Here is a 15697-nt window from a genome sequence, read left to right as displayed (position 1 = left end):
CAATGAACATTAAAAATGAAAAAAAAAAATGGATCTCAAAGGCAAAGCACTACTAAAGCATAGCATTGCTTGTCATGAAAAAGCAGTACAGGCAGTCCCTGGTTATTGACGGACGTTCCGTTCTCATCGGGTCGCTGATAAGCGAAAACCACCATTAACCGAAACTTGGGGAGTTATGGCACTTATGGCACCTAGTTTCGGTTAATGGCAACTCTGTTAGGCGTTACGGTGCCATAATTCTATTATCGGCACCTTATGGCACCGATAACCGAAACTTGGCCCATTACCCGATAACCAGGGACTGCCTGCACATATAGTATAATATCCTAACAGAGATATTTTCCCGTGATACTCAAATAAAATAATCAATTGGAAGTTTGCTAACTTATGAAGACATAATCTTTTACATTGGTAGGATAACGTCATCACTTTACAAAATGATATTGTTAAACTACAATAAAGTTTTGTACATACTTACCTGGCAGATATATACGATTAATGGCCCACCCAGCCTCCCCTCAGGAGACAGGTGGAAGAGAAAAATCTGACAAGCTTACGGGAGTGGTTCGTACATCCGCCACCCAGCGGCGGGTAAGGTAGACCACCTGACCTACCTGTCGCGTGTGCCGCGAGATTTGAAATTCTGTCGGGAACGTCGGAGACTATAGCTAAGTATATATCTGCCAGGTAAGTATGTACAAAACTTTATTGTAGTTTAACAATATCATTTTTGTACATGAACTTCCCTGACAGATATATACTTAGCTGATTGGCACCCTTGGTGGAGGGTAAGAGACAGCTCAATAATACAGGTAAGACGGGAAACAACTAATGTTGTAGGATATAAAAACCTTGGTTCTCACCTTTTCAGGATGAAGACTTCATAGATACTATCTCTGAGTCTGCATTGCCTGGAGAGCTACAGCTAGGACGTGACCTGATGCTGAAAGACTCTCGGATCTACCACTGGGATATGTGATCCCTATTGTGGTAGAATCCAAGTCGGATGCTGTTAGAGGGACCTTGTCCGCTTACCTAACAGATCCTTACCACTACCTCTGCAAGGAGCCAAAACCCACCAGACCACCTAACCAAAATACAAAGGGTTAATATTACGACAAAAAGAGGTGCCTCCTGCAACCTCTTTCAGACAACCAAAAAACAACAATATAAAATATAGGGTAACATATAAAAAATTTACACAGGATAAGTTTCAGCTCCCTGCCCCAGCACCGAATCCGCCGATACGAAAGGACCCAAGGCGAAGCATTTATCATATGTGATTTTTACATCACGTAGGTAGTGGTTTGCGAAAACCGATTGGCATCTCCAAAAAGTCGCCTCCATCAAGTTCCGCACAGACATATTTTTTCTGAATGCAAGTGAAGTTGCGATGGCTCTCACCTCGTGAGCTTTCACTTTCAGTAGTCTAAAATGATCTTCCTTACAGGCAACATGTGCCTCTGTAATAAGGCTTCTCAGAAAAAAGGAAAGAGCATTCTTCGACATGGGCCGAGTGGGGTCCTTTACGGAGCACCAAAGCACATCTTGATTAGCCTTAAGTTGTTCCTTCCTCTTAAGGAAATACTTCATAATTCTCATAGGGCAAAGAGTTCTTTCAGGCTCTTCCCCTACTAGAAAAGATAAATACGAACTTCAAAGCTCCTGGGCCAAGGGCGTGATGGGTTTTCATTCTTTGCAAGGAAACTTGGAAGAAACGAACACACCATAGAATCTTCCTTAAACCCTACATTGCCCTCAATAGCTTGGAGCTCACTCACTCTCTTAGCTGTAGCTAGGGCCAAAAGGAAGATAGCCTTCTTCGTCAAATCCTTGAAAGAGGCTAAGCCAGGAGGTTTGAATCTAGACTATCCAAGGAATTGTAGGACTACGTCTAGATTCCAGTTCGGTACTACATGAGGACGCTTAATGGTTTCAAATGATCTAATAAGATCATGCAGGTCCTTATCATCGGATATATTTAAGCCTCTATGCCGAAATACCGCCGCCAACATACTGCGGTATCCCTTAATAGTTGACACAACCAGATGACATTCTTCTTTGAGGAAAATAAGGAAATCCGCAATTTGGGTCACAGAGGTACTGGAAGAGGAAATGTTCTTCCTCTTGCACCAACGTCTGAAGACGTCCCACTTTGACTGGTATACACGCAAGGTGGAAGGTCTCCTCGCTCTTGCGATTGCTTTAGCAGCTGTTGCTGAAAAGCCTTTCGCTCTGACCAAACTTTGGACAGTCTGAAACCAGTCAGACTGAGAGCAAGGAGATTTTTGTGGTACCTGTCGAAGTGGGGTTGTCTGAGTAGATCGCTCCTTAGCGGGAGCGATCTTGGAAGGTCCACCAACCATTCCAGTACCTCTGTGAACCATTCTTGGGCCGGCCAAAAGGGAGCGATTAAGGTCATTCTCGTTGAATTGGACTCTACGAACTTCTTGATGGTTAGCCCCAGGATCTTGAAGGGGGGAAACGCGTAGACGTCGAGTCCGTTCCAGTCTAGAAGAAGAGCATCTATTGCTACTGCCTCTGGATCCGATATCGGAGAGCAGTAAGGATCCAGCCTCTTGTTCTTTGACGTGGCAAAGAGGTCTATGTGTGGCCTGCCCCATAACTTCCACAGGCTCTGGCATACATCCAGATGAAGGGTCCACTCTGTGGGAAGGACCTGATCTTTCCTGCTGAGGAGATCTGCTCTTACATTCCTTTCTCCCTGCACGAACCTGGTGAGAAGCTTGATTCCTCTTTCTTCTGCCCACAGAAGAAGGTCTCTTGCTGTCTCGTACAGGGAGAAGGAATGCGTCCCCCCCTGTTTCCTGATGTATGCCAGAGCTGTAGTGTTGTCCGCGTTGACCTGCACTACGATCTTCTGACTTTGGGCTCGAAAGCCTTCAGAGCCAACCACACAGCCATCAACTCCTTTCTGTTGATGTGCCAGGCTACCTGGTCCCCCACCCAGGTACCTGACACTTCGCTGGTTCCCAGAGTTGCACCCCACCCCATGTCCGACGCGTCGGAGAACAACACCAGGTTGGGGGTCTGTGATTGAAGAGACAGTCCCTTCGCAAAGAGGTTGGGATCTGTCCACCATAAGAGATGTTTCTTGATGTCCTGGGATAACGACAGGGAGAAACGTCAAAATCCCTGAGAACGACGACTCCAATTCGATGAAGAAAGAATTGGAGCGGTCTCAGGTGCAACCGTCCTAGGGAAACGAATTGCTCCAGAGAGGAGCGTCCCCAGCAGACTCATCCACTCCCTCACTGTGCATACTTCTTTCCCTAAGAAGGTTGTTACTCTCTCGAATCCTCGGGCTATCCTTTCCTGCGAGGGAAAAGCCCGAAAACTCAGAGTTCATCTGTATCCCGAGATACACACACTCTTGCTCGGGAATTAGTGATGACTTCTTGAAATTGACGAGAAGTCCCAAAGCCTTCGTCAATTCTAATGTTACTTGTAAGTCCTTCAAACAACGATCTTCTGAATTGGCCCTTATTAGCCAATCGTCGAGGTACATGGATATCCTCACCCCTTTCAAATGAAGCCATTGAGCCACATTCCTCAAAATCCCTGTGAACACTTGACGGGGCCGTCGAGAGGCCGAAACACAGAGCCCTGAACTGAAAAATTTTTTTTCCCCCCCATCATGAATCTGAGAAACTTCCTCGAGGAAGGATGGATCGGTACGTGGAAGTAAGCGTCCTGTAAATCCAAGGAAACCATCCAGTCCCCTGGACGAAGTGCTGCCAGCACTGATGAAGGCGTTTCCATCGTGAACTTCTTCTTTTCTACGAAGAAGTTCAGGGCGCTTACATCCAACACCAGTCTCCATCCCCCTGAGGACTTCGGAACTAGGAAAAGGCGGTTGTAGAAGCCCGATGAATGATGGTCTGTCACTAGTTCGATAGCCCCCTTCTCCAGCATCTGATCTACTGCTAGATGGAGAGCTTGATTCATGATGGGGTCTCTGTACCTGGCCGTCAGTTCCCTTGGGATGGTCGTCAAGGGAGGTCTTTCGACGAAAGGGATGAGGTAACCTCTCCTCAAAATAGAAAGGGTCCAAGGATCCGCCCCTTTTTGGGCCCAGACTTCTACAAACTCTAAGAGTCTGGCGCCCACCGTTGTTTGAACGACTTGCAAGTTATTTGGGGGCTTTAACAGACTTGGCGAAAGTCTTACCCCTTCTTGAAGGTCTACGACCTCTAAACGTAGAGGTTCTTGATGAAGATGCCCCTCGAAAGGGTTCTCGAACACTTGCCTTTTCCTTCTTAGCCTTGGTAGGGAAGGAAGGGCGAGGTTTTCTTGCTGACTGTGCCAAAAGGTCCTGGGTGGCTTTGGCCGAAAGTGACCTCGAAATGTCCTGCACTCGATGTTTCGGGAACAACTGAGTAGACAGAGGAGCAAACAGCAAAGAAGACCTCTGAGCATGGGAGACCGACTTCGTTAAGAAGGAACAATAAACCGACCTCTCTTCACGATCCCGGCCCATAAAGGGAGGCGATTTCACTCGCTCCGTCTCTTACCGACTTGTCCATACAAGACACACACATAAGATCTTCTGGCGAAATTGACTCTGGCACTTCAATTTTCTTGGCTAGGACTCCCAACGACCAATCAAGGAAGTTAAATACTTCTAGCACTCTAAACATACCTTTGAGCAAATGATCCAATTCATTCATTGCCCAAGTCGTCTTAGCAGAGTTAAGGGCAGTTCTCCTTGTCGAATCTACCAGCGCCGAAAAATCCGAATCAGCCGAAGACGGTAGACCCAATCCTAAGGGCTCTCCTGTTTCGTACCAGAAACCAGCGCGTCCTGATAACTTCGAAGGAGGAAAAGCGAACATCGTTTTCCCCGCTTCTTCTTTGGAAGCCATCCAGGAACCAAAACTCCTCAGTGCCTTCTTCATAGAAAGAGTTGGCTTCATCCTCACACAAGAAGAACTCTTCGCTGTCTTCGCCGTTGAAAAAAGTGAGTGAGGAGAAGGAGGAGCCGTAGGAGCAAGGGAATCCCCAAAAACTTGTAAAAGTAGCTCTGTAAGCTTCTTGTAAGAAGAGACAGCAGCAGAAGTGTTCGGTTCCTCATCCGAACCTTCTAGGACGTCTTGTCGGGCGAGCGCGGAAGGTCCTTAGGTGACGAAGGGATCCTAGCAGGAGTTGAGCGAGAGGTTGGAGAACGCCCTCTCTTAGAAGAGTTCACATCCACTGGAGAACGATGAGAAGATCTGGGATGTCTACGAAGAGCCTCCCTCTTCGAGGTATACGGAATCTCAGCCGAAGGAGAGGTAGGGCTCCTACTCCGAGAATCCTCGGAAACATCCACAGGGCGCTTACGAGGAGGCGAGCGCCTACTATACTCTATGCGCCTATCCTGAGGCGAGCGGCTGCCAGGAGAAGAGCGCCTATCGAGAGCAGAGCGCTTGCGCGGCTCTCCATACCTGTCCAGTTGCGTACGATCAACGGAAGTTCGACTGGAAGGCGAAATGCGCCTACTAGGAGAAGGCTGCTTGCGAGACTCTTGACGTCTAACAAGAGGGTAACATTCAGGAGAAGGGCGCTTTCAAAACTAACGAGCGCCTACTTGGAGAAGGGCGCTTCCGGGATTCCTGGTGCCTACCAAGAGACAACGTCAGGAGAAGAGCGCCTAGAAGCGGGAGAGCGCCTACACGGAGAAGGGCGCTTGAAAGACTCTTGTTGTCTGCCCCTAGGAGAATAATCAGGAGTATGACGCCTTAAAAGAGACGAGCGCCTACTAGGAGATCTATGTGCAGTAGGCTCTTGGCGCCTACTTGCGGGGAGCGGCTAACAGTAGGCCGTCTATCATGCACACGACTCCTACCAGACTCTATATGCCTGTCAGGAGAGAAGTCACGATCTGACACTCGAGGAGAGTGACATCTGGAAGAAGAACGCCTACTTGTATAAGGGCGCCTTCTAGAATCTTGAGGCTGCTGAGGAGAAGTCTCACGCGAGGGAGTTGAAGAAATCGCGTGATGAGCAGGTGCAGTGCGCTTACCGGAAGCGGGAATCCAATCTGGAGAAAAAACTTCTTTCTCCATAGAGCGTCCTACCGATGTTTGGCGCCTTGAAATCGAAACCGAGATGCCAGGCGAGCGATGGGCGCTCACGCGAGCCCCCCCACCTTCATACGAAACCTCTTCATATGAAGGAGAACGATCCTCTGAAGAGCGGCGCCTAGATCTCTTGATCGGAAGAGAAACGTCCTTCTTCCTACGTGATCTAACTGCTAGAGAGTCTGCTAGCGCCGTGATCTGAGCTTGAAGTCCCGCGAGTACTCTCGTAGGAGAATCTTCTTGTTCTTCCTCGAAGCAGGCGCCGCCGCGAGGAGCGCGCGAGAAGAAGAACGATCACAGGATTTCTTGGGTTTCTTCGCCTCCACCGACGATTCTTCCGGGAAAACCTCCGGACTAGAAGCCAAAGGACTGCAGGGAGCCTTCCAAGCCCTCTTCAACGGGCGCGACGCATCCGGGGAGTTCCAACCTCTCTTCGGAGAGGGAGACGACGAAGAGGAGAAGCATTGGCGTAGGAGCTCCTTCTTGTAGCGATCCGAGGCAGCCTGGGAGCGTACTTCAGGATCTGCCGAGGGGACGCCTGACCGGTGGGGGCTCTCCCTAGCCCTCCTGCGGCTTTCGACTTTCCTACTACCACTGGAACTGGGAGTCTGGAAGAGGTCTAGGCCTAGAGGCACTAAGGAGCCGGTCAGACGCACCCTCCACAACACTGGGGACACTGCACTGATCACTAACACTCTCCTTACCTTCCAACTGACGAATCTTCTGATCCATAGAACGATTCTTGGCTTTCAGAGCTGCCGCCTCCGAAGGCGAATCTTCGGCTTCGGTGCGGGGAGCCGGGGCTGCAACTTGGGAAGAAGGTTCTAATTCTACGTTAGTACTATTAGGATCCACATCCAACTCACTCATTCTAGATCTGCTAGAACTTCTAGAGGAAGCCTTACGCACTCTATCACGTTCCAACTTCCTAACATAAGAAGAGAGAGCCTTATATTCTTCTTCATTCAATCCCTTACATTCACTACAAGGGTTAGCAAAAGCACATCATTCCCCCTGCATTTCATGCAAACCGTGTGGGGGTCTACCGAAGCTTTCGGCAACCTCACCTTACATCCTTCATTCACGCAAACCCTAAACAAAACCGAAGTTTTAACTACCGAATCTAGATCCGACATCGTTAAAGAAAATCAAACTCAAAATCAAACCGGTCCACAATCAGCGTATGCCAAGCCAAACAAAGCGAATACGTCACCAAAAGAAGTCCAAATTAACTCCAGGCAAGCGAGAATCGAAAAACTATCGAGAGGAACCGACAACAGTTGTTATCGTTCACGCGACAGAGAAAAATCTGACAAGCTTACGGGAGTGGTTCGTACATCCGCCACCCAGCGGAGGGTAAGGTAGACCACCTGACCTACCTGTCGCGTGTGCCGCGAGATTTGAAATTCTGTCGGGAACGTCGGAGACTATAGCTAAGTATATATCTGTCAGGGAAGTTCATGTACAAAAATTATTTTCTTGCCATATACTATCTTGCATGGGAAGCCTTTAATCTTCATAAATTTTGCAGATTCTCTTACTGACAATTGCAATTTCATCTCAACAGGTAACTTATTGTTCTTTATGAGTGCAAAATACCTCCAGATTACAATGACATACTTTTTGATATGCAATTTTATAAAAAATATGTACTACTGATAAAAATATTGGCTAGTAAGCGCAAGATTGCAGATAAGGGATTATGGCATAATGGAGCTGTTCTTGGGAAGATTAGAAGTGTAATATAGCATTAATAACTTTAAACCCACACTGATAATATAGGCTCATTGTTCCAATGCAACTGAAAATATTAACACTTACTTTAGTCATGATTAAATATCTCAATTGTGGCTCAGTAAAGTTTCACATTTAATACTAGTTTTTCTCAATTTATCCAATTCCTATAGTGAATAGCCTATAATTCTTTTAATAATCAAAGTTACCACAAAATAGAGCTACCAACTACACATCCTTTACCCTTAATTCCACAAATAACCTTTAGTCATACTATTGCCAAAAAAATAGATAAGTATAATTTGGATATTTTTACTTTCAAATTCAGTGAATGTTGCTTCAGTCTTGGACTAATCAATGATACTATATGAAATAAAATGTTTATTGAAAAAAAAAAAAAATGGCTAAAAATACATGTCTTAAGTATTAAACACAAGTGGTGATCATGCAGAAAATACAGGCAGTCCCCAGATATTGGTGATGTCAGTTATCGGCAATCCGGTTTTATGGGGCTTGTCTAGCGGATTTTTGCTGCCAAAATGCATCAATTTCTGCTTCTTGGAGCCGATAATTGGGTATTGGTGCCAATACATACCTGACAGAGGCAACATTAATCAGTTATCAGCACCACATTCTGGTTATCGGCACCAATAAGCCCCAAAAATCACATATTTTCAGTTATTGGCAATTTCCGCTTATTGTCAAGCCATCGGAATGGAACCCAACCCAATACCCAGGGACTACACGTACCGATTACCATGACACTAAAACCCTGTAAGCACTGGTGAGTCATGCAAAAAAAAAAAATTCTAAGCAAAGTATGGCACTACATTACAGAACTAAGTATGATGTTTTATGATCCTTAATGCATGCATAAAGTAAAGCACCCAAACAATATTTGCTCCTGATCCTCCAGTCAAAGCAACCCATGAATGATGGGCTTCACTTCATACTTACTTGTGATATTGGGTGTGATTCCACCAGTGCTAGATTGAGCCGATGATAGTTCATCATGACATGTGAGGCACACACGCAAAGGTTTGTTACTCTGATGGGACAGAATAACCTTTTTACTTGAGCAAGGCCCACACACAACCCTACCACACTTGCGACAATGATGCTGTAAAAATAAAAATATCAAAGTTGAGGTAAGATTTTAGAAAAAAGTCAGATTGTACTTCCTAAATTTTTAAAGTACCTTGTATTTTATGTGACCTAATGCAGCAGTTACAGGAGAACAAGTGATGCTGATAGAATTAGAGGGAATGGTTCACAAAGGCAAGAATAAGTAAAATATATTAACAGACTCAGTGAGAAAGAAACCTCCCACAATTGTTCCAGAAGAGTTCTCTTGCATTCACAAAATTTGTAAATGGATAATGTAAAAGTGAGGGCTTTCAAAGTAAAATTGTATGAACTAAAACTACAGGTATAATAAAATTACAACAGTATGTTTGCCTACAATTAACCATCAATGGACAGGCATGATCATATGAGGATCTATACTAACAGATTCTAAGTGATGTATAGTTGAACTCAAATGAGTATTAATACTACGTGCCATATGATTTGGATGAATTTATCAGCAAAGATTCATATTACTTCAATGGTCCATAAATGACTTATGGCAAATGTAGTAACTTAGCACAGGAAAGAGGGGGATCAGTGTGCCATGATGTCTCATTATTTATTTGCTCATACAGGCAGTCCCTGGTTATTGGCGGACTCAGTTATCGGCAATCCAGTTTTCTAGCGCTAGATGGCAATTTATGGCGCCATAACGGGACAAGTTCCAGTTATCGGCACCATAAAGGATGCTTATGGTGCAAAATAAGGATGCTTATGGCGTGTCATAAGGGTGCTTATGGGGCCGATACCAGTTATCAGTGCCATAAGCGCCATTATGGCCCCATAAACCATTGAGTTTTGATTAATGGCAGTTTTTGCTTATCGGCACCCCCGGGGACGGAACCAGCGCCGATAACCGGGGGCTGCCCGTAAATATACCCAGGGATTACTTTGGTTGTAGTTCTTATCTTTTATGATAGAATGTCAGCTATAATTATAATTTTGCAAAAAAATATTAGAAGAAACATGTATACCTCCAAAAAGTTACTGCATCTCCCCAACTGGGTAAATCTCATAAATAATTTACAACAAATATAGTACTCAGAATTTGTTACCAATTTTTGTTCTTATCTGTAATTAAAATTTTGCAAAATATCATAAATTACTAGGAAAAACAAGTATGTAACTTGGTAAAATTAGCACATTTTTACATGTCCTGGAAAAGAGGCCTGCACAGGGTTGTAAAGATTCACTTTCAACTTCCCAAGGAAAGTTGAGAAAAATTTAAGTTTTCTTTTTCTTATGCCATGTGCATTTGCATATCTTCCTCTTTCCATTGATGTGTTTCTTTTTAACCCTCACAGTCTAAGCTAATATACACTAATGCATACAACACCCATGACCGGGCTAAATTTGAGGATAGCCAATTTAAAAGGAGAGAAAAAAATTCATTAATGGAAAGAGGAAGATATGTATTATATGAGCAAGGTATAAGAAAAAAAAATTCTATATTTTTTATCTCATTTTGTCAAATTGAAATTACAGCTCAGACAATATCATAACAGAGAAGACAAATTCTATGTATATTTATTGTAAAATATTTATGATGCATCCTTGGATGGGAAGTTTTGATAATATTCCCCTTTACCACCTCAAGCAAGACTGAAGGTCTCTCAGGTCAACCTGACTCTTTAATGGCAATCTGAAGAGTTGCCAACTGTGATAAATGGAACTGGGAAAATTATTCCAGCAAAATTCATTCAAACTATATGGCGCAAAATCTTGAAAATGCTAGTATATATATACTACCTGGACTTTACTCCAAAGCTATATGTAAACAAATATGTATGTTACCAGTCCACAATGGGTTAAATTGGCCAACCTTAAAGTTTGCCCAGACTGGGGGTGTGCTTAATATACATTGAGCACATCTTGAATGGTCTAGAGCAGTTTTTTCCTGCAGGTTTTAACATATGAATAAAATGGAATTACAGTCAACCCCCTTACTATTCGTGTTCTCGAGATTCGCGGACTCACTTATTTGCAGATTTTTCTTTGGACTATGTCTATGCACTATTCAAGGGAAATTTGCCAACTCACAGGTTTTTCCGACGATAAAGAATCACTAATTAGTGTATTTTGATGTCATTTTCATGACGCAAAAATGATTAACTAATTTTCACATTTTAATACTGATTAATACTGTACTAGTAAGTTTAATAAGATTAAATTTTTCATAATAAAAATAATAATAATCTCTCTCTTACAGAGATGTAAGAGTATGTTTTCTGTTTGATAAATGATTTACTCATTTTCAAATATTCTCGTGATAGTATTTTAAAGAAATACAATGATCTTTCCATTTACCTAATAACTAATTTTCAAAGATTAATAAAAGAAATAGCAATTCCCAGTAATCCAAAAAGGAGGGCAGGGAGTAAATGACAGTTTGATATACATACTGCTGGAGGGGAAGGAGCCGTAAGGAGTTATTCCCTCCATCTCTCTCTCTCTTTCTCTCTCTTCATAATTATTCTGTCTCAGAAATAATTCATAATTTCACTCTTGATGGTCAGATATAAGAAGCTGCCAATGCATTGAAGTAAGGTGTGTGTGTGTGTGTGTGTGTGTAAAATGTTTAAGATGACTTTGAAATTATATTAATAATATAATCTCATAGATTAATACAATAATAGGATAGTAAATTAGGTACATTTGAAGTAAGGTTGGTGTGTGTGTGTGTGTGTGTGTGTGTGTGTGTGTGTGTGTGTGTGTGTGTGTGTGTGTGTGCATAAATACGATAATAGGCCAGTAACTTAAGGTACATTTGAAGTAAGATGTTATTAACCCTCTTACGCCAATTGGACGTATTAAACGTCGAGTCAAAATGTCTCCCGTATGCCGATTGGACGTATTATACGTAGACTCAAAAAAGTTTTTTTTTTAAATTCGCAGAAAAATACTTATAGGCCTACCAGTCGAAAACTTTTGAATCACGCGCCTTGGGGGATGCTGGGAGTTCACGGATCAAGGCGTTGTTTTGTTTACAATCGTTACGCAGGCGCGCAAGCACAAATTTCTTTCTTATCGCACTAAAAAGTATCAGCGACACATCTCAAAAATTATTTCGTCACTTTGACATAATTTTTGCACCGTTTTAAATTATCCGTTACATGAAGTATTATATATGAAAATGTGTGCAATTTCATGTAGAATACAACAATAAAATACTCATGATTGTAGCTTTTACCAGTTTTGAAATATTTTCATATAAATAACAATAAGTGCCAAAATTTTAACCTTCGGTCAACTTTGACTCTACCGAAATGGTCGTAAAACGCAATTGTAAGCTAAAACTCTTATATTCTAGTAATATTCAATCATTTGCCTTCATTTTGCAACAAATTGGACGTCTCTAGCACAATATTTTGATCTATGGTGAATTTATGAAAAAACTTTTTCCTTACATCCGCGTGGTAACTCTTCCGATAAATTTTTTTTGTGCGATTGTCCTAATGTTTGCACCATTTTAAATTTGCCGTTACATAAAGTTTTATATATGGAAATGTGCACAATTTCATGCAAAATACAACTAAACACAACCCATGGTTGTAGCTCTTATCAGTTAACTCTTCCGAAAAAATTCAGAAATGTTTTCTTGCGATTGTCGAAATGTTTGCACCATTTAAAATTAGCCATTAAATAAAGTTTTATATATGAAAATGTGCGCAATTTCATGTAAAATACAACAAAAATGATTGAAGGTTGTAGCTTTTCTCTTTTTTGAAATATTTGCATATAAATCACGATAAATAGAAAAAAACCCACATTCGGTCAACTTTGACTCTACCGAAATAGTCCAAAAACGCAATTGTAAGCTAAAACTCTTACAATCTAGTAATATACAGTCATTTATCTTCATTTTGAAACAAATTTGAAGTGTCTAGCACAATATTTATATTTATGGTGAATTTAAAAAAAAAACTTTCTACCCCTCTGCGCGCCAATTCGCGGCCGCAAATCTCCGAAATGCGTACGTAGCATTCTCCTAATATTTGCTCCTTTTCATGAAAAATACAAACAAAAATATTTGAAGGTTGTAGCTTTTCTCATTTTTGCAATATTTGCATATAAAAAAAATATATATATAAAAATTTCGACATTCGGTCAACTTTAACTCGTGCGAAATGGTCGCAAACTACAATTCTAAGCTAAAACTCTTACAGTATCATAATATTAAATCATTTGTGTTCATTTTGAAACAAATTGGAAGTCTCTAGAACAATATTTAGATTTATGGTGAATTTTTGAAAAAAACATTTTTTTACGTCCGCTCGTTACGAATTCATGCATCATCTTGTGATAATATTTTTTTCTGTGTTGCTTTGATCGTTTTACAATGTGTTATATATCAAAATGATCGCAATTTAGTGTACAATACAACAATAAAAAAAAGTAACTCGTTAGCTTTAACTGTTTTTCGCACAGCTCGATTTGAATACAATTATGTATGAATTTTTTTCTTGTCGCTACCATATATATCGCATTAGTATTTATATATGATAATGATATTTTTTTTCATTTCTGATGGTTGCATACTAAACTTCAGGCAATGATAAAAAAAAGGAGCCAAAAATGAACTCTTAATCTTGAAAACTAAGCGCGCTGTGAATTTTTGAAAAAATTATTTTTTCCGCTTCCGTGCTCACTCCAAACCTGCCTCGGCATACGGGAGACGTTTTGGTTTTTAGGGCTTCGGCGTAAGAGGGTTAAGGGGGCCGGCCGGCTAATGCCATTTATTAAGGACAAGACTTTGATATTCATATCACTTAATAAGTTGACTTGGGACATCTCCAAACCACATATGATTTTTGCCTCTGACCTTCGGTTTCGTGACGCCACGGTGATTTATCCCGAAAATAACCATTTTTCAAATTCTATCTCCTCCCTTGATATTTAATATTAAGACCTGGGATTACTACCAAATATAGACCTCATGAAGACCTCCAATCCAATGAGGAGTTTTTTTTCTAAAAGTAATTTTTTTGCTAGATATGAATTTTTCATTATGGTAAAAAATAAACCCTATAAATCAGGAATAAAAAAATTATATAAAAAAAGGACAAAACAAATATGGGAAAAAAGGGCTTGATTTGATTGTTCTATAATGTCTTCTGAGTTATATACCAAATTCCAATGTTATAGCTTTAAAACTACTATGAGATTCAGGGCCTCTATAACACGGTTTTTTCGCAATAACTTTTTATCTATGCATTTCATAAATATAACGCTTATTCAGAATACATATTATATCAACACATAAATTTTGAGTGTATTCTGCACTACGTAGGTTGAATAAATTTGGTACTTATAATGTAAAAGTGACTCTTTTTGAAGACGGGCCAACTCACTCAGACAAAAGGTTTCGAACGCACTCGTTACGTAACTTATGACAGCATTTCTTCCCTCTCTCTCGATGGATGATTGGCGATACGTAACGAAGGCTATACCTCTGGCAACAATGACAAACAAATTAAATACAGGCAAAGCAGCACACCTTTATGAATTCTGAACCTCTCCACTGATAATTGTCATAATGAACAAACCAACAAAATATGTTAATAAATACAAAATCACTTCGATTATTAGTCTAACTCCCAAAATAAGTTTCCTAAGAAATTACAGTCTGCTTTATAGGTCACAATCAGATTGACAAGATGTAGGGAATAGTTGGTAATTATCAAAAACATAGTAGACAAGCTTGATTTGATAACTGCTATATCCAATGTCAAGCAATTTTTATTTATTAGCTATCTACCTATTTACTGAAAAAAAATAGCCGGTACCGTATATTGGCTTTAAACCTTCACCAATAATTATCGTCAGAATGATGACTTCATGAGGCTCCACCCACTTTCGCCTCGTTATAATTCAGGATAACAATGAAGGCTATCATGGGCATTGTTGGATTAGAAAATTTAACTTCTGGCTATAAAACTAATTTCTCGAGTAGTTGTAAGAAGTGCTAAATGATCCTCAAGGATCCCAGCAGTTGGCCTAAATGTTTAATTCATGTAATATTACTGCTATACTGTTGCGACACTACTGCTACAGTAGTATTACTATGCTAGCACTGATACCCCACCCACATCTATGTATCGTTCCTCCATTCATAAAGTCTTTGGGTTTCAGAGCCATTGGAGTTTCTGTCTGGTGGATGGGCGGGGCAACATTTAGTCAAAAGGTGTTTGTTTACCTTGCTTACGTAATGAATGTTTTTCGACTCTTGGCTCGTAATCATTGGCCATGGCGTCGGCTAGATCATTTTTACTCTATAAAAATTAAAACTATCGGGTTTAGGTTATTGATAATGCTGACAAAATTTGTGTGTGGTTGTAAAATATACATATGTCAACTTTCAGCTACATCCGATGCTTTGACAAGGAGCAAAGTCCAAAAAACCGTGTTACAGAGACCCTGAATCTCATAGTAAGTGAGAAGATAGATTTTGAAGGTCTTGAGATACATGCGTTCAAAGTTTTCCTTCGTATTTTTATAAAGACAATGTTAATAAATAATGATTATTTTGAATCTATAATTCTTTTTTGTGTATTAATAAACCAAATCTATGTTATTTATCATAATTTAATCATGAATGATCATCCCTTTGCTCATATATCATAGCCTGGGGCACTGTGTCAGGCAAGATGGGGCACTCCTTCCTACGCAACTCTCTCTCTCTCCTTCACTGACTCGGTTTATTGTAGCGAATTTTCTTCTTCTGTATGTTAGTGAGATGTTTTCCTTGTATT

The 15697-nt window shown here is 41.1% G+C and overlaps 1 protein-coding gene across 7 annotated transcripts in view; it reads right to left on the bottom strand.

Moving 5' to 3' along the window:
- The window catches only part of LOC135221777 (pleckstrin homology domain-containing family F member 2-like), a 117883-nt gene that overhangs the window by 43704 nt on the left and 58482 nt on the right, over positions 1–15697 (bottom strand). For all 7 annotated transcript variants that reach the window (XM_064259611.1, XM_064259607.1, XM_064259612.1 and 4 more), the window contains exon 6: positions 8775–8937. In XM_064259611.1, the coding sequence (XP_064115681.1) occupies positions 8775–8937 (163 nt within the window). The remainder of the gene's footprint in view (positions 1–8774; positions 8938–15697) is intronic.

Source organism: Macrobrachium nipponense, chromosome 3 (genome assembly GCF_015104395.2).
Source record: "Macrobrachium nipponense isolate FS-2020 chromosome 3, ASM1510439v2, whole genome shotgun sequence".
NCBI lineage: Eukaryota > Metazoa > Arthropoda > Malacostraca > Decapoda > Palaemonidae > Macrobrachium > Macrobrachium nipponense.
The sequence above is the reverse complement of the archived record's forward strand: the minus strand, read 5'-3'. Positions and strand labels throughout refer to the sequence as shown.